The 19128-nt window shown below is 36.1% G+C and overlaps 1 protein-coding gene across 4 annotated transcripts in view; it reads left to right on the top strand.

Annotated features, from left to right (window-relative positions):
- Positions 1–19128, top strand: part of Nsmce2 (NSE2 (MMS21) homolog, SMC5-SMC6 complex SUMO ligase) — a 213449-nt gene that overhangs the window by 35409 nt on the left and 158912 nt on the right. For all 4 annotated transcript variants that reach the window (XM_042673123.1, XM_042673121.1, XM_042673122.1 and 1 more), the window contains one exon: positions 14647–14753. In XM_042673123.1, the coding sequence (XP_042529057.1) occupies positions 14647–14753 (107 nt within the window). The remainder of the gene's footprint in view (positions 1–14646; positions 14754–19128) is intronic.

The raw sequence follows: 19128 nt of genomic DNA, 5'->3' as shown, positions 1-19128 counted from the left end.
TATAGAACTCTAATAATTTGCTTTCCTAATAAGTTCACAGGCAATGCAGATGCTCCTGTTTGGCAACTGCACTTTGAGAACTACTGAATTAGAGAAAATAATAATAAAAGCATACAAGTAATTTCTTTGGTATTTGTTTTATAAAAATATTTCTACTTAAGAGTATTTCCATTGTAATGGGTATGCATGATATCTTCTTTTAATTTGTGTATTTACTTTGTATTTCCTTAGTGATCAATAGAATTGATTATCTTTTCATATGCATATTTGACATTTACCTCTTTTGTTTTTTAGGTTTTTTTTTTGGTTAGTCATGGAGCTTGAACTCTGGGCCTGGGCGCTGTCCCTCAGCTCTTCAGGTCAAGGCTAGCTCTCTGTCACTTGAGCCACAGTGCCACTTCCGGTTTTCTGAGTGGTTAATTGGACATAGAAGTCTCACGGCCTTTCCTGCCAGGGTTGGCTTTGAACTGAGATCCTTAGATCTCAGCCTCCTGAATAGCTAGGATTACAGGATTAGCCTGACATTTACCTCTTTAATTAAGTTTCTATTTGTGTTTTGTTCCCATTTGTTATTGGATTTTGGTTTTGTCTTTTTATTGAACATTGAGGGTTCTTTATATTTTTTGAATAAAAGATTTTTACCAAATATATGATTTGCAGGTATTCTCTTCTAATGTGTGCTTAATGGATCCTTATGAGGAGCAGAAATGTTTAATTTTGATGGCATCCCATGTACCCATTTGTTCTCTTGAGGATTATGTTAAAGATTTTTTTCTCTACATTTTTATGGAAGCTTTATGTTGTGCAGTTATGTTTGTAATCTATTGTGAGAAAATTTTTGTATGTGGTACAAGGTATGATTTAAGTTTCTTTTCTTTTCCTTTTCCTTTTTGTTCTTCTTCCTTCCTATTTCCTTCCACCTTTCCTTTTTCTCTCCCTCCCCCATATTTTCCTCTTTTTTTTTCTTAACAGGCAGGTAGACTGCTGACCCAGTTACCCCAGTATTGTTTGTTGATAACAAGTCTGAATTGCCTTTGTACATATTTTAGAGCAGTTGTCCAAGTATGTATGTATGTACTTCTGGATTTCATTAATAGTCTCTTTGTCTTTGTTTATAATGGTAGTATACTGTCTTGATTACTGAAGCTTTTTATAGTACAGTCCTGAAATCGGACTTCCAACATTGTTTTGTTTATATTAGGTCTTTGTCTTTCCATATAAATTTTAGAATCAACTTGTTAGTTTCTACAATGCCTGGCAGGATTTTGATTATTGTGTGCCTGGCAGCTTCCTCAAGATACTAAGGTGGGACAATGCTATGTCTGATTCATATGTTTCCTGTCACTCTCCTCCGTTCTTCCTTGTATAATGTTTAGTGTCATATAAGCCTTTAAAATTTTTATTTTACTTTTAGGGGAGGTTATTTCAGACAGAAGAATAAATCTAGTCCCTTTATTTCATTTGGTTGTAATTAAAATTACTATAGTATAGTAGACTTTGATGAACAAGAGGGTAATATCAGGTTTTTACCTTGAGAAAGAGAATTAATAACATGGAAGGAAAATTTCAGGGAAAAGATACAGAAAAGAAACCACCAAGGAAGCAAATCAAGGAGCTACAGAAGAAGCGGTGCAGAATAAAATTAAGGTACACTGTGGTTGAAAAGGAGATAATAGTTGATCTGGGTGGGCAAATGCATTGATCTTCATACTGCTAGATGTGGAGGATGCTAAGAGGGAGCAGTCTAAGATGACTTTAAGGTTTTGGGTCTTGCATGTGCTCTGTTTTTTTTGGTTGCTGAGACTGAGTGCCTGTATGTGGGATGTGATTGATTGGAAACTCCCATTTTATAAATACTACTGCAGTATTATAATTGATACCTTGGAGTTCAGAACCAGTTACTCAGTGAATATTAATAGTTCTTTATTTCTTACTTTGTTCTTCAAACCAGATATATTCTTGTGTGATCATTCTTATTGCAGAAAGAGTTTACCTAGTATAGCTAGTGTGTTTTCTCAGAGGTTGCTAGCAGATATAAGGCTCTATGGATCTCTCTCTCTCTTTCTCTTTCTCTCTCTCCCCTTCTCTCTCCTCCCTTCCTCTTTGAGAAGTAGTTTTTAAAGAAGGGAAGACGGAAGCTATCTTGGGAATCACTGCTGATTTAAGCTGATTACATTAAAAATGAAACAGCCTGAGGTTTTCATATAAGTAAAAGTGAGGGAAAATAAAAATTACCTTATAAGGCCCGAGGCCCATCTTTTCAGAAACTAGTACTATGTAGAGATGTAAACATGAGTGGCTATGCTGTCAGATAGGGCAGACATGATATTCATAGTAAATTATGAGAGACTTATTTTCTGGAATTGTCAGTGATTTAAACTATAAACAACTAATTTCCATTATTACCATGAAATAAAGTTCATTTTACTTTCTAAAAATAATAGAGACATTATTTTCCAAAAGAAATAAAATTGTTCCCTCCTTTTAGGATTATGGCTCCTCTAGTCTTTCCTTTAAGAGATGGTTCTCAGAACAAAATACCTCTCATTTAGACCAACATTCAAGAATTAGATAAATAACAGAGATTACAGATCCTGTCAAAGTAGGCTTTATAATTCAATAACTTTTGTATCCTAGAAGTTACTATGAGTTAGGGAGGCTTGTTTAATTAAACTGGTTCTTTACTATTTTAAAGTAAGCTAATTCCTACTTTTAATCTTTTTCTTCATATAAGTTTTGAAATAAGTGCAGAAATACCCTGATCTCAGGCAGTTGCTCCCCAGTTGTTCATAAGCTAAAGATTTTTAATGTACTTTCCTTTGAGTAACTATCTCATTTATAAACACACTGATAGTTTTCTTTGCAGTGATCCTAAGACCCTTCTCTGTCCTTCTTTTTTATTTTTTTTTTCCCTCTTGGGTAGGGTGATTGCCCTGACATAAGAAGGATGCTTTCCAGCCTGCACAGATATTTTAGGAGGGTTTTTGCCAGAATCCTAAGGCATAGAAATGGGCTGTGCCATCAGGGTGATGATGATAGACATAGTTGAAAGAGTGGGCTTGGCTCTGTCATAGACTCTTCATTTGAATCATCACTCTATGGCTCCTGAGCTGTATGATTTTTTTCAAGGTACTTAGCCCCTCTGTCATTTTTTTCCCCTTTCTTTCACAATATAGAGATAGGTACTGGGTTTTTACAGAACTATTGAAGGGATTGTCAGGTGATTTGTGTATATTGTTTAGTATCCAGCACACATTAAATGTTCAAAAGAGGTAAGTTATTACTTAATTGAAGGAAAATTAAGAAAGGAAGTGTTTTCAGATTAGTATTTCACAGAAAATAGAGACCAGCCCCATATAAATTAGATCACAGACTGAAATTCAGAAAGACTACATCCTGAATGCCATAGTTCAGTAAAATCAAACTTGTTAGTCTTAAGTTTAGATTAGAACTTTAGATAAAAAAAAAGTTCAGTTGCCCAGTACAGTAACGGAGAAGTCCAAGGTTAACCAGCCATGCTTACTGTGGTGTAGAAATGAAGGTAGTATTAGAATTCTTGCTGTTTAACCCATGGCTATTCCTAGTTTAGTTCTGGAATTCATCTATTTAAAAAAATGAAGCAGGTTTAAATGAAGGCATCTAAACTTGGTTGAAGGAATTTGATGATTGTTATTTGCCTTGGGGAGCAAAGATTTACAAGGTAGAGATATTTAATAGTTTCCCTCTGATCTTTGAAGGACTGTGATCTGGAAAAGAATTAAGACTGGCTCTTTCATCCTAAAGGCAACTCTTTTGAGTTCTGGAGCCAAGGACCAGAGTTCAAGACTTGCTCCTAATGTTGAAGTAGAGCCATTTAATCTATCCGAGCCAGACTTTGATCAGCCATCTAAAGAAGAGCATAAAGTCACTCAATACAAAGGTTATGAGGTTAATGTGTATGAAAGAGCAATTCATAGTTATTGTTGTCCTTGCCTGGTGCTGTTTTGGCAGGTGCTGAATCAGCTCCGTTTGAGAGGACTCTTCATAATTAGAGCTGTTTGGCAGTGGAGCAAACTTTCTCATCACATAAATTGCCAAACAAAGTCCAGGTGTTAATATCAGGGCTTTTTAGAAAACTGTATATGGGCTAGAACTTTGTCAAAGCTCTCTGAGAGAAGATACAGCCCTGACTTTACTAACTGACTTTACTTCAGGTCACCAGCACAATGCTAGGCATATGGTTTGTGCTTGGAAGATATTTATTGAATTAGTCAATTGCAAGTTCCCCACACTTACATTCTATTCTTGGTTAAACATCATCTCTTCTCCTTTTCAATATGAACTTGATCTTTCTCAAATGTATTTGTTAGTCTTTATATTGTTACTTTAGAGTAGAAACTTGGACATCCAACTAAGTAGCTGAACCTGCTCACTGTTTCTTTTATTCCTATGCACTTACTGAAGACAAGGGCACAGAAAGAGTGTTGACAGGATTTTCATTGTGAAATCGTCTGAATGTAATTTCTCTTCGGGCTTAGTCATCTATTAAATTCCTTACTTCAGCTCTTTCAGTAAGTAATTTCTGTCCTTAATATGTGCTTCTTAGAAGAAGATGCCTTATACACAGACTGTTTCCCTGGAAAACAATGCCAAGAACCTCACAGTGGTGATTGCTCCTGGGGAGAGAGTTTGGGGATTAGTTCTTGTATTGTTTGAAATTTTCACCCAAATGTTTTTTTAAATCATTAATTCTCAAACATTTTTAGAGTAGATGAGAGAACTCCATGATTCAGTAGATGCTAGCTTAAGTGAGGTAGAAGACATACATTGGAAATACAGCAAAGTACAGCTAATACAAAGCAAAATAGTATCCATTGATTAAGAGCCTTCTGTGTTTGAAGTATCATACTGATGCTTCTTTACCAACATGCTCGTTTACTTTTCTTAGTAACATATGAAGAAGTTTTAACCTTATTTATTTATTTTGCTACCACAAATTCATGTGAGAGATTGTATTTTGGAGGAGAGTCAAAGCCAAGTTCAGTATCCTAAGATTCTGGGTCTCTAAGTCTCACAGTGTCTACACTTAGTGTGCATCAGAGAGAAAGAACAGCCATTGGAATTGTGTTGATAGAAAAACGCATGCTGTAAATATTGCATACTGCTTTGAATTCACGGTTTTCCAATCTACCAGAGGAGGATATGGGGAAAAAAGTGTTTGAGTCAAATAAAAGATAGACCTGACCTTGAAGAACTTAGGGCCTTATAATAGGAGTTGTGGATGTATGTTAAAATGATAAGTAACTGTAGTGCTTCTGATGACTGACAAGACATTGACTTCCAAAACTACAAATTTAATTAGTCATTAAATTTGGTATTTTTGGTATTTTAAGTTATACCTTTACCATAGTAGTCTGTAGACAATAATCTACATTCTATACGCATTCTAAGAAAATATGTCTATATAATGAAGTATGTCCTACTTTCCTATAGTCTGAGGTAGAGCGCAAGCTAACCTGTCAGTCTCTTCATCCTTTCTTAAAGGAAGGTAGGACAGTCATTTTAGACAGAAAACAACTGATACTTTACTACACAATTTATGTGGAGTATATTATTTCTGTGTAATATTTCAGATACTATGACAACAGTCTCCCATGTTAACTCAGATCCAAGGCCAGTCATAACCCCACCATTTATTAACTACATGTCCTGGCAGATGATTTAGCTTCTGTGAGCATCAGCCTTTTTTTTCTCAACAGTGTGCTTAATATGATACCTAATCCACCCTGTTACAGGGCCAGATGTAGCAGTATGCTCACCATGCCTAATAATGTAGTCAGTGCCCTGTGAAAGGTTTATTCCTTTGCTCAATGATGGCTGTCTCTTTTCATTCTTATTCAGCCATTTTAGCTCTTAGTCAGTCTTAGTGGGAGCAGTGAAAACATGTGCTTAGGCTCTTCATTATTCTGGTGAACAGCTTTGTGACACTTGCTCATCCTTCAAGACAGTTAGATTTACCCACACCTACTTAAACCTTTCCTGCCTTCTGTGGCTGTTAGCTGCCTTTCCTGTTTGCTTCAGAGCATTTCCCCCACTGCCTCATATGTAGTCAGTGTTCAGAATACCTTTACAAAGTAAACTTGCTATTTATAAAACTCTCATTCACTAGTCTGTGAGTTAGTGCTTTGGGAGTTAGGACAAATAGCACTGGGATACTTTTTAGTTCCAAGGGCAAAATGGTTTCAGGATTTGGGCTAATTACATTTGCAGATTGGTTATCCATTCTGTAATAATTCTAATGACAGATAATGTCTTGTTTGTGCTTACTGTTGGCCACGCCCTGTGGTGATCATTTTACCAACATGACCTCACTTAGTCTTGATAGCAACTTTGTGAATGAGGTACTGATACTGTACCCCTTGTACAGATGAGGAAACAGACTATCTAGTAAGGCAACTTGCCAAAAACTACTTAGCCAGAAAATAAAGTAATCAGAATAGTATGAACTCTGATTCCAGAGTTTGTTTGTTTTTTTAATCCTGAAATGCTTAACTTCTTTTTCAGTTATGTATCATACACCTTCCCTCCTGTGTATTATTATGATAAGAGAACTGTGTGGGTGGGAAAGGACTATAAACATGAAGACATCTTGAGAATGTCTCCCCTAGTTGCTGGTTTTTGAAGAATCCAACCACCTACTAGCTTGCCATAGACTCTCTTACTTCTTCTAGTGGGAGGCAGTTAGAAAAGGGAGATTCAGTTTAATTTTACCACACTAATATCTATGTGGAGGATTAATTATGACTTTGAAGTACAGTGTGGTAAGAATTAACCAAGTTTCTATTAAATATTGCTCAAGAGGCAAGTAAGTCATTAAATTCAACTCCTGCTGAATATTTAATGATTGCTTAATATCAGGCTGCCAAGAAACACACGCATACACTCATACAGGTAGGTGTGTGCTTAGATATATGTTGCTAGAGATAATTAGAGCTGTATTCAGAAAGAACTGTCTGTTTTTGTTTGGTTTTGTTGGGGGAAGATTCTGGATTTGATTTGTACTGTCATTTGTTTGATTCATCCCCCAACCCAAATAGAAATAGAATTATATTAGGCAAGATTAGGGGATATTTCTAAAAATTCCTAAATAAAATATTCCTGCTTTGTGTTCCATTTAGTCTGAGAAATTTCAAATAGTATCAGGCAAGACCCTGCTTCCTCTCCTTTCTTCCTCCGTGATAAAATGGTTATATGGTAGGACATTTAGTGTTTATCAGGTTCTTCTCAGCGTATGAATCATGTTGTATTGCACTAAATGTGTGCTTTGTCTTAGCCTGGTATTTCACTAATAAAATAGGTGGAGTTGAGGTTAATCAACTATATGTAATTGGTAATGTTCTTGTTCAAACCTGCACATGCCTTTGTAGATTAAAAACCACTAGATTCCACAATTTTATTTGTTTAGGACAAAATTTCAGCAGCAGTTTGGCCATGGGCAAAACTATGCAATTGAGCCAGAGATGTAAAGGTAGAAGGAATAAGTAGGTGACATTTGTCTTGAGGGTGTGCCTCATAATATACATGCACACACAGTAGTAAAGTTATAGAAGTTTTATGAATGTATAAGGGGTGAAGTAATTGGTCCTATTCTGGAGATTAGAGAGGACTCTGGAAAAGGATCTTAGAGTTGAGATTTTAAGAAATATCAGGACAAAGTAGTAAGATACCTGGGCATATAGAAATAGTGTGAGGTATACATGTATGAGTGTACCAGGGAAAGAGGAAAGAAACATCCTGATTTCTGTGTTTGTTTTATTGAAGGAACTGAAAGCCTGGGATATGATAGGGAAGTCACGTGGCTTTGGGTACCAGAAGGTGCAGGATTTGTTTCATTTATGCGTCTAAATCCCTGTCCTGGGCTTTTCTCCAGTGTATGCCTTAGGCTATAGATACAGCACACTGTGGTTAGGGAAGGGTTGACCAACTACTTACCTTCCATTCTTGCTGATCTAGTTGCTGGTTTGGAATGGAAGTTTGATTGTGTTATTGATCATGCCTATCTGGACTCAGAGATTCCAGATTAAAAATTCACCTGTATCTGCTGTTGTTTTTGTAAGTTGTAGCTTAGAAAATTGCATCGAGAAAAAAAAAAGTATGCCTAGACCCTGGAAAGTATTAGAACTAAGAAAAACTGTCCATCTGTGCTATAGAAGGATGAACATATTGCTTCAAACTTATTCCCTGCTCATTATCTGCATCTTTTAGTAAAAGATGACTTGTAGTTTGCCCTGCTTGACTGTCCAGCTTAGAGAAAAGAGCTTGTTTGTCTCTGCTTTTCTTTCTCAAACTTATTTCTTCTTGCTTTGGTCCTGGCTTTTCACATTAAAGATAACTAGCATTGATTGCTGCTCTTTTGTTTTTCATAACTTTCATACTTGCTCTGCCTCAGCCTTTGTTTCTCATGGAGGTTTGATGAATTTTGCTTTAAGTTAAATTTTAGTATAACCCATTTCTGCTTAATATTCTACTGATCATGTATCTTTAATGCTTGTTCACCACTTCAAAACAGAAAATGGTAATAGTTATAATATTTCTGTTAGCACATTTTGACATTGAGTAGCAGAAATGATGTTTCTAATGAATATTAGATGGCTACTTAGATTGCATAATTATAGGTTTGTCTCGCTTTAGGAAAATCATAAGCAGTCCAACTTCATCTATTCAGAGACTTCTTAAATTGTGTAAATATCAGAGCACTTCATCTAAATGACGTCCTCCTTTAGAGAGTCTGTTTTTTTCAGTCTTTGTTTTTCTAAGATTTGCCACTGAATAACGAAAAAAACAAAACCTAAGCCATGTTTAAAGAGTTGATTTAATTCTAATGATTCTTTAATAACATTTTTAAAGTTTGTCAGGTTACTGCTATTTGTCTTCAGTGGTTTGGGATCAGTGTTGTTATAGAACTGCCCAGGCATCCGTATACTTTCAGAAACAGTTAAATTTTTATAATGTAAATCAAGGATTATTTGTGCTCTCCGGACTTGATTTGCTGGGGCCAGACTTGGAGACAGCTTTCAGAAAGGTATTGCATTAGATTCTTAGAACAACTTCTTACTCAGTGTGCTAGGTGGCAGTCTCCCAGAGGTCTCAAGCTTTCCCTATGAGATATCTCCATGTGTGCATTGACTTATAAATCAATAAATGTGTTCACAGAGTGAAGTGTTGAAGACATTTCAATATTTCTAATTTCCTCAGGCCCTGCTAGGCTAAGAGAGGGAGGTATGCAGTCAGAGATATACAGGTAATAAAAATGGTTTGATTGTGAGTTCCACTCAGACCTATACCTGCAATGTGATTCCTTCCAATCCTGACCATTTTTCTGTCTGTCCTTGGTTTGATGCCTGGCAGCCAGCCTGTTGTTTCTTCCATCTATGTGGATTCTAGTGCTCCTGGCCTAGTATAACCTTGATCTTCGAGCATCTAACTTGGCTGCTTTTCTCTATGCATTTAGTGAGTGACTTGATTACTTTTATAGCACTTAAAATTATGCTCTGATCTTTTAACTGTGTTAAAACAACTTGTTTTTTTTTTTGTTGTTGTTGTTTGAATCAGTCTTACTATATACCCAGGCTGGCCTTGGAGTTGAAATTTTCCTGCCTTAGCCTCCTGAATGCTAGGAGTCCAGGAATATGCCAACACCAAGCTAAAGCTTATTATTAAAAAGACAAACCAAAAACAAAACAAAACGAAACTCCAGCATTTGGTATTGGGCATCATAAATTATCTCTTCTTTCTTATTTGTGTTGGTCTCATTTCATCAGATTTCAATCCAACATTTTGCTTTTGTGATCAGTTTCCTGTACTTAAGGTATTTGGAAAAAATTTTCAAGACCAGGCTGGTAGCCTTGGAGTATATTGTACAGGCTCCTACTGAGAAGTGTTGCTTTTATTTTATTTTTTTAAGTGTTGCTTTTATACTAAGGGAGCACCAGGTTGCTGAGCTGAAACTCATAGACTGACTTTCTCCTACCTGAGGATTGGTTCCTTATATATACATGAAGGAATTGGAAGTGCTTATCTTTCTCCTGTGTTTAAACATAACCTTTTTGCATAAGAGAGCAGCATCCAGACTACACTTAGAAGGTCTGAGTTGGATATCTGACTCTGCTTTTGTGGTCTTCAGCAAGTTCTTCAGTTTTCTCATATGTAAAGTATAGGGAAAAACTACTCCTCTCTTAATGTTGGCATGATCTTTAATATAACTATGACATGGTCACATACTAAAGTGTTCATTTATTGTTATTTACAACTCTGTGTGAGAAATATATAGATGAAATATATCTATATATTATATATAGATACACATTATAGAGAGCTACTCTCCACATATATATGTACATGTGTACATATATGTATATGTGGAGAGAGAGAAGCACAATATTGTTATTTTCCATGCTTTATCATCTGTACCAAATTTCACCAATGCTGGTGTGCTAAAGTGTGACAAGGTAATGCTTTGATCTCTGTCACCATTATTCTGAGAATTGTAATAGCTTTTGTGTGATTCTGCTCTCCCCTTCCCCCAGTGCTACTCAGCACTTTTTTTTTCTGATGGATTAAAAACAAAATCACAGTGAAATGAGCATATATCATATGTCTTCTTTACATTTTATTTCAGCAGAATATCTAAGTTAAGTTAAGGTAATTTATTGTTTGGGGAAAGTTAACTTTAAACTTTAAAAAATGACCTTTAAAGAATATTGAAGATAGCTGGGCGCCTGTGGCTCACGCCTGTGGCTCACGCCTGTAATCCTAGCTACTCAGGTGGCTGAGATCTGAGGAACATGGTTCAAAGCCAGCCCAGGCAACAAAGTCCGTGAGACTTTTTATCTCCAATAAAACAACTAGAAAACCGGAAGTGGTACTGTGGCTCAAGCAGTAGAGTGCTCGCCTTGAGCTGTAGAGCACAGGGATAGCGCCCAAACCCAGAGTTCAATCCCCATGACCGACCAAAAAAAAAAAGAATATTGAAGAAAGAATGATTCTATAATGACCTTTAAAGAATATTGAAGAAAGAATGAGTCTATAATTCTTCGCTGAATCCCAAGAACTTAGGCATCGTTCTTGTCTCTGGATTGAAATCTGGCAAAAAGAGACAAATGCAAATCAGAAACACAAGATGTTAAGGGTGCCGAAAAAACCAAATGTAATTGCTAAGGTAACTTAAGGGAGTAGTTGTTCCAATTTTGCTTAATTTCATAGCAGGTGCTGCTTAGGCTCAGTCCTTGAGGGAAGTGTAGCTTGAATTTGGTGGAGATTTTTAGGAATGTTTTTCTGTGAAAGCGTAGGGGAATTTATGACTAGATGCTATGTTCTGAGGTGTCAAGGAGCACGTGGTTGGTCAGTCTTTGCATTCCTACCCAGATACTTTTTAGTAAACATCCAACTCTGCCTAACTTTTTTGTATTTATTCTAACCTGTGCTTCCCACCACTGGAAGTGTCCAGGGATTTAAGGTGGGCAGTGGCTGTTGGTCTTTTTCATGCAACACCCTCTCTCTTCTCCTGAGTTCTTTCAGTGCTTTTGTAAAACAAGACACAGATTTCTATGCTTTTCATTCCTCTTCTTTCTGAAACACGCACATGTACCCACACATACACATACTAGTTTTGTTACTGCAAAAAGGAAAATAGAGATTAACAATAGAGAAAAACAAAAAATAATCACAAAAATAATCTTAAGGCAGCTCCTTGGGTCTGTGAGAAATGCTTGTGGAAGTTTCTCCTAGTTCTGGTGTCTGACTTCTTTCTTCAGCAGACCCAGAGACTTGAACCAGAGTTGTCTGGTTCCCCTTGAGCATTTCCCCTTCTCTTTGTTTCTTAAAGCTGTATAATTCCTTAGGTTGTTCTTCAACTCATTCCAGCCTTGCTGAGCCTTGGAGCCTTAGGTGAGGTCTCCATATATTCTTCTCTTAGTTTTATGAGATCAAACCTGACCCAGCCATTGTTCTTTTCTCTTTTGTAGGAATGTGGTTTTGGGCTTTGTGTTACAAATTCCTTCCTGGTTCAAGTCTTACTGTCATCTAAAAGACCTTGGTAATGAGAACCATTATCCTGTTTTATTTTGTAAACTCCTTTTTTTTTCCTTTCATAAGTTTTTAAAAATTATTATAAAAAAATATAAATACATTGTTGTTAAGGTATTATACAGAGCAGTTACCATTTTCTAAGTCAGATAATGAGTGCATTTCCTTTGGACAATGTCATGTCTTCCCCCACGGTCCTCCTCCTGTCCCTGCCCACAAGTTACATAGATCATTTTCCCCACATACTGTACAGCATGATTACATTTGTTCACCATTCTTCCCTCCCTTTCTGAACTCTTCCCTTTCTCCTCCCTTTTGTCCCCTTTAAAATGAAAAAAAAAAAGCCAAAAACAAAAACAAACACCACCACCACTATCAACAACAACAAAAAGAAATTAATGTTTGCATTTCCTGAAATTCATTTTGATAAATAGTATTTTTAATGTTTAGAGAAGTTGTACCTTTGGGTTCCTCTCCTAAGGGTATCCTCCTTTATTCTGACTGTATGTGAATGCCTAGAGTTTTGTATAGGTTATCACATCTAGTTATACTTTAGACCTAGCTTCTACATATGAGAGAAAACATGTACTATTTGTCTCATTGAGCTTAGCTTACCACACTTAACATGATTTGTTTTAGGCCCATCTATTTTCTGAATATGAGTTAATATTATTCTTTCTACTGGGCTTTGTAAAATTCTATTGTATATAGGTACCACATTTTTTTGTACTCACTTATGTATTGTAAGACATCTGGGCTATTTCTATAGCTTGGTTTTTGTAAATAGTGTAGCAATGAACATAGATGTGGAAGTGTCTTTACAGTAGCCTGGCTTGTAATGTTCTGGGTAGATGACCAAGAGTGTAATGGCTGATCATAGGGAAGTTCTATGTTTAGTTTTTTGAGGAACCTCCAGACTGCTGTCCAAAGTGGTTGTACTAGTTTATATTTTCACCAATAGTGCAATAGGGTTCCTCTTCCCCCACACCCCAGACAACATTTGTTGTTAAAATTCTTGATGTTGACCAATCTTAACTGGGGTGAGATGGAATCGCAAAGTTTTTTGATCTATATTTTCTTTTATTGCCAAGGATTTGAACATTTCCTCACATGTCTATTTGATATCCTTACTTCTTCTAAGAAGTCTCTCTTTAGCTCTTTTGCCCATGTATTGATTGGTTTATTAGTTTTTAAAGGGTTAATTATTTTGAGATCTTTGTATATTTTGGATATTAGGCCTTTGTCAGGTGTATTACTGATAAAGATTTTCTCCCAGTGTGTTAGATGTCTTTTTAGCTTAGTAACTATGTCCCTTACATAACCTTTTATTTTGATGTAATCCCATTTGTCAAGTCTCTTTCCTGTTTGCTGTGCTCCTGGAAATCTTATAAAGAAAACTTTCTACCTTACCTATAAGTTCTAATGTTTCTCCTACTCCTTCTTGCAGTAATTTCAAAGTTTTAGGTCTGCCATTTAGGTTTTTGAGTTGATATTGGTGCCTGGTGACCAACAGGTATCCAATTTTATTTTACTACATATGGATATCTTTTTTTCCCAACACCAATTTTTTCCACTGTATGTTTTTGGCTCCTTTGTCAAATATCAGATAACTGTAAGTATATGGCTTTATTTCTGGGTTTTCTAGTCTATTTCATTGCTCTTCTGGCCAGTTTTTATTATTATAGCGCTGTAATAGAACTTGAGGTCTAAGAGCAGTGATATCACCAGCATTGATTTTTTTTTTGTTTTTATTTTTACTTAGAATTGCTTCGGGGTATTTGAGGTCTCCTGTTCTGTATGAATTTGCGGATTTTTTTTTTTTTTAATCTTGGTGAAGAATCTCATTGTGACTTTCATGGGGATTTCATTTAATTTGTAGAAGATCTTTGGCAGCATGTGATACTTGCTTTTTTTTTTGGGGGGGGGGGAGGTCTGGTCGTGGGGACTGAACTCTGGGCCTGGGGGTTATCCCTCAGCTCTTCAGCTCAAGGCTAGCGCTCTACCACTTGAGCCACAGCGCCACTTCCGGCTTTTTTCTTTTTTGCTTATGTGGTGCTGAGGAATCAAACCCAAGGTCTCATGCATGCAAAGCAAGCGCTCTACTACTGAACCACCTTCCCACCGATTCTTGCTTTTAAGGAAAAGTTTTTCCTTCATTTGTCTAGTATTTTGTTAACAATGGGGGCTGATGGAAGTAATCCATCCCTTTGTTATCAGAAGTAGAAACCATCCTTACCTGATCTTTAACAGTTGTGTGAGGTTTTTGTGGCAGATACAGAACTAGACTGCCTTTACGGATAAAGAAACCAAGCTGAGGCTGAGAGGTACCACGACTTTACTTCAGTGATATGATGTAATCTGGAACTCCTTTCTACCCCATCTCTGCCTTTCAGTGAATTCTGAGTGTATTTATAGAATTGTGAATAAAGCAGGCATCTGTTGGGGAGTTTCCTTTTGTTTTTAGAATATAGTGTTTTATAAAATATTGATTGATATTATTGGCTGATACATATTGTTTCAAAATTTTACAGATACAACATTTTAAGTGGAAGTCATAATTATCATTTTTTTTCTTTCTTTCAGCTGAAGTGAGTAATGAATACAGTATGGACAAGGCCATGGTTGAATTCGCTATGATGGATCGGGAGCTAAACCATTACATTAAGGCTGTTCAGTCTGCAATAAATCATGTAAGTCTTATTCTTACTGTAGCAGCTCATAATTTCTTCTTAATCAGGAAGTCTCATAGAACAGGAATCTTAAATATGTTCACAGCAAGGCTACCTAGGCTAATTGAAGCATTACATCCATTTTAGGTTGTCTTACATTTTTGTTGCAAAATTTTTAGTCTAACCCCCTTCTATTATGAGCAGATTTTATGCAACTTGTTTTTACTATTGTATTTGCTTAAGATTTAAGACACGGTTTAGTTACTCATGCTCTACCTTTAACTAATATGCATCTATTGCAAAATTCTTAGTATCAGATAATATGGAAGAATTTGGAGCAAGCTTAGGAAAAAAGAAGGTTGGCATTTCGGTTTTTCCAGAAGCCAGACTTATCTCTGCTGGCTCCAGCTATCACAGGAACAACAGAGGAGGCAGTTAAGGTGGGAACAGCAATATCCTTTTAGAATACTGAGTTGAGTAAGAAATGAGCAATAGGATTACAGTAATGTTTCTGAGAAGTCCTTTGTCCTGTGAACAGTGGAAACTCCCTGTTGAACTGATTTCATATACCTGTGTAATAGGGTGTCTTGTACTTCTGGTTTCTTTATTTATGTTTTCTTACTGATAGCTATGGGAAAACTCCAAAAATTGGTTATTTAGTAAGATCAGCTACTGTTCAGGGAAAAATAAAATTTTGACTATTGTCTAATACTTAAGCTAATAAGCAGAACATTATATACTTACATGAGGCTTTCCAGGTGTTTTTTTTTTTTTAATGGATAGTATTTATTAAATGTAGTATCGGTGACTAACATCAGTTTATATCCAAGTAAAAACACTCATTCCTATTTTAAATTCTAATGTTTCTTTTGCCCCAGTCCTATAAGTGTTTCTTCTTTAGGAAAGATAACCTATTTAAAAATGATAACAAAACACATAGTACAGACTTTTGTTTTGGGGACAAGGTCTCATTACATATCTCAGATTTGAATTCATGGTTCTGCTTCTGCCTCCCAAATTCTCAGATTATAGGTGTGTTCATCTAGACCAGCATTTTTTAATTTTTTAATTCTAGCCAGTTCTTATTCTGAGTATTCTTACTTACACAGATCTGGAGAAGGATCAGGAGCAGGATTAGAATATAGTATTTTAAAAAATTTATTCTAATATGTCTTTGAAGTTGAATACCTCTGATTTGAAAGAACATGGCTGACTTATAGAATAAAGTATTTGCTACTGAAGATCAGAATCAGGCCATCATATGGCTCAATCTTTCTTTGACCCTTATATTCTATAAAGGGTATCTGATAACAACCTTTAACTTCATACAGTATAAATATATTAGCAAAATACATATTATTGATAAGAAAAATAAGACTTTTTTAGGGTTTTTTTCTTACTAAAATTTAAGATTCACAGATACGTAGTTTTACAATAAGAATTAAACTCTACTCTTGAAAGCAACCTATCCACTCATTAAAAAAAAAGTATACAAAGAAGTCATGATAAATTATACAAGGCTCTAGGCATTCGCACACGGTAAGACCATAGAAGGATATTTTTAGGAGAGGAACACAAAGGCACAATACCTAGGTACATATGATCATCTAAAATAATATTCATCAAAATGAACTCCAGGAAATGGAGACGAGGTTTTTTTCTTCTTTGTTGCTATTTTTTACTTTTTTGTGTTGTTTATCTGTCTTTGGGAAGGTAAAGGGCGGGAGGCATAGAAATGGAAGGACAAGGTGAAAAAAATGCAACAGTGAGCCGAGTGCCAGTGGCTCACGCCTCTAATCCTAGCTACTCAGGAGGCTGAGATCTGAGGATCGTGGTTCAAAGCCAGCCCAGGCAGTAAAGTCTGTGAGACTCTTATCTTCAATTAACCACCAGAAAACCAGAAATGGTGCTGTGGCGCAAGTGGTAGAATGTCCTTCTTCAGCTGGAGAGCTCAGGGACAGCAGCTAGGCCCCATGACTGACAAAAAAAAGAAAAAAAAAGAAAAGCAAAATGGCAAAGATGCAGTGTGTTGTTACTCACTAGATACTATGTTGAAAATGAATTAAACAACTAGTGAGTGGGGACCAGAGGGAAAAACTAGGAAAGAATGAGGAAAGGAGTAACATTGTCTAAAAAGAAATATACTCTTTATCTGACTTATGTTATGGTAACCTCTCTGTACATCACCTTTACAATGACATAAAAAATGAATTAAAAAAAAAAAGAAATCCAGCTGGGCGCCAGGGGCTCACGCCTGTAATCCTGCTACTCAGGAGGTTGAGATCTGAGGATCACAGTTCAAAGCCAGCTCAGGCAGGAAAGTCCATGAGACTCTTATCTAAACCACTAGAAAAGTGGAAGTGGTGCTGTGGCTCAGGTGGTAGAGTGTTAGCCTTGAGCTGAAGAGTGCAGGGACAGTGCCTAGGCCCAGAGTACAAGCCCCACGATCGACCAAAAAAAAAAAGAAAGAAAGAAATCCTCACTTCTGCCACATTCAGTAGTTAATGAATTGCTTGAAGAGTTACCAAGTATTCTTATTCAACTCAGTAGGAAAGATTATAATTTGAGTTTTATCCTATTTTCAGTCCATACCTCATACTGCATTATTTCTGATGCTTGTCAACAAGACTTTTGGTCTTTCATAAGAGGAGAAACTTTTTTTTTCTTTTTTCTGATGCCAAATTATACCACCTTTGTAACTTGATATGTAAAGTAGTAAATTATAATTTTTGTAAAGGTTTCTGAGGGAAGTGTTCTACATGACCTTCATGAAGTTACTATTTTCCTGTTTGTTTTGGTGAGATACATGGAGTGAAAACAGCTCAGAGGTGCCAAGATGTCTGAGTGCTTTAGTATAGCATCGATCTAGGAGTCAGAAGCTATTGAAGCCCTAATTCTACATTATGATTTTTAGTCAAGGAACTTAATCTCTTGGAGCCTCATATTCTTCATCTGTAAAATTTTTGACTTGCCTATTTCATAAGACGATTATGTGAATTAGATTAGATAATGTATCAAAACACTTGGGCATTCATAAAATTTGATGAAGTTGTGAGATAATATATTATTGCAAAGCCAGATTTCCAAACATTACTCTTTGGAAAGGTAAAACAAGTGATTTGTTAAAATGTACTTTGTTTTTTACACTTTACTTTGGGAAATTTTATTTTTGTTCTACTCTGGAATTTGAGAATCTTACAGATATAAGTATAAGCTCTTTAGGTTATAATGCCAGATGTTCATGGTCTCTAAAATACAGTAGTTTTGGTATTAAGAAAGAAGGCAGATAATGACATCTGCATGAATCACACTTAAACTTCTCTGTTACAGATTTTAGCAGCTCCAACATTTCTGATATGGTAGCATTTGCCCAAATTCTGCTTTACCCTGTGTCTTTTCTGATTATGAATTTTCTCCTAGTCAAAGAAAGTTAATAAAAAAAAACTACATTTTTATGGTTAGTACCTGCCTAGCAAGCATGCGGCCTTGAGTTCAAACCCTAGTACTACTCCTCCCCAAAGCTGCTTTTCGCCTAAGAATATTCAATTTATTATTTGAATAAACTTTTCTTCTACTCTGATCTTCATAGAATTCTGGTAGTACATCTCTGAAAGAGTTTTGGAAGTTTACTTTAGAAATCTAGAGGTCTGGATTAATTTACCAGCAATTCCCTGGGAAGAAGTCCCTTTGGCAGTGAGCAGATCTCAGATTACTTTCCTTTGTTCTTTAAGAAAATAGGCGACTATATTCCATAATGCCTGCAGATTTGATTAGGAATCAGTATTCATTTCAGTGCTCTGAAACTTAAAAAGAAAAGAGTTAATTAAGAGTTTGGTCTGCAAGTTTGTTCAAAGAGCAAAGTTGCAATAAGCACTAAAAATATCCCAGATAGTCTCTAAGACATTCTATTTACAAAAAAACATTCAGGATGAATGGGTTATGTACTCTATAAGTTTCACATAGATCTCAGGAAGTTCTATGTGAACTGGAAGTGTTCTGAAAGCTGTTCAGTGGTACCGTGGGGGAGGGAAAGACTTGGAAAAATTTTTATTAAGTGAAGTAAGTCAGGCCCAAAGAAACGTAAGTCCCATAGTTTCCCTTATTTGCAATAACTAGCATATGTCTCAGAGTTATTTCTTTCATCATTGTTAACTGCTGGGAAAAGATTGCTTTCTCAGTTTTATGTTGAGACCAGAGTGATGTTCTTAGCATTAAACTTCTGGTAGCTTCATGTTCCTTTCATTTTCTAAGCTCCTATTATTTGGATAAATTGAGGGGACACCATTGGCTGGCTTTTTGTTCCCAGAAGTCTATTGAATGAATATTTATAAGACATCTATGTAGTAAGCACTTCTAGGTGCAGGAAATAAGAAGCCAGTCATCAAGACCCACATGA

This window comes from Dipodomys spectabilis, unplaced genomic scaffold (assembly GCF_019054845.1).
Source record: "Dipodomys spectabilis isolate Male_0828 unplaced genomic scaffold, ASM1905484v1 ptg000783l, whole genome shotgun sequence".
In the NCBI taxonomy this organism is placed as follows: domain Eukaryota; kingdom Metazoa; phylum Chordata; class Mammalia; order Rodentia; family Heteromyidae; genus Dipodomys; species Dipodomys spectabilis.
This window is presented reverse-complemented; position numbering and strand designations above follow the sequence as displayed.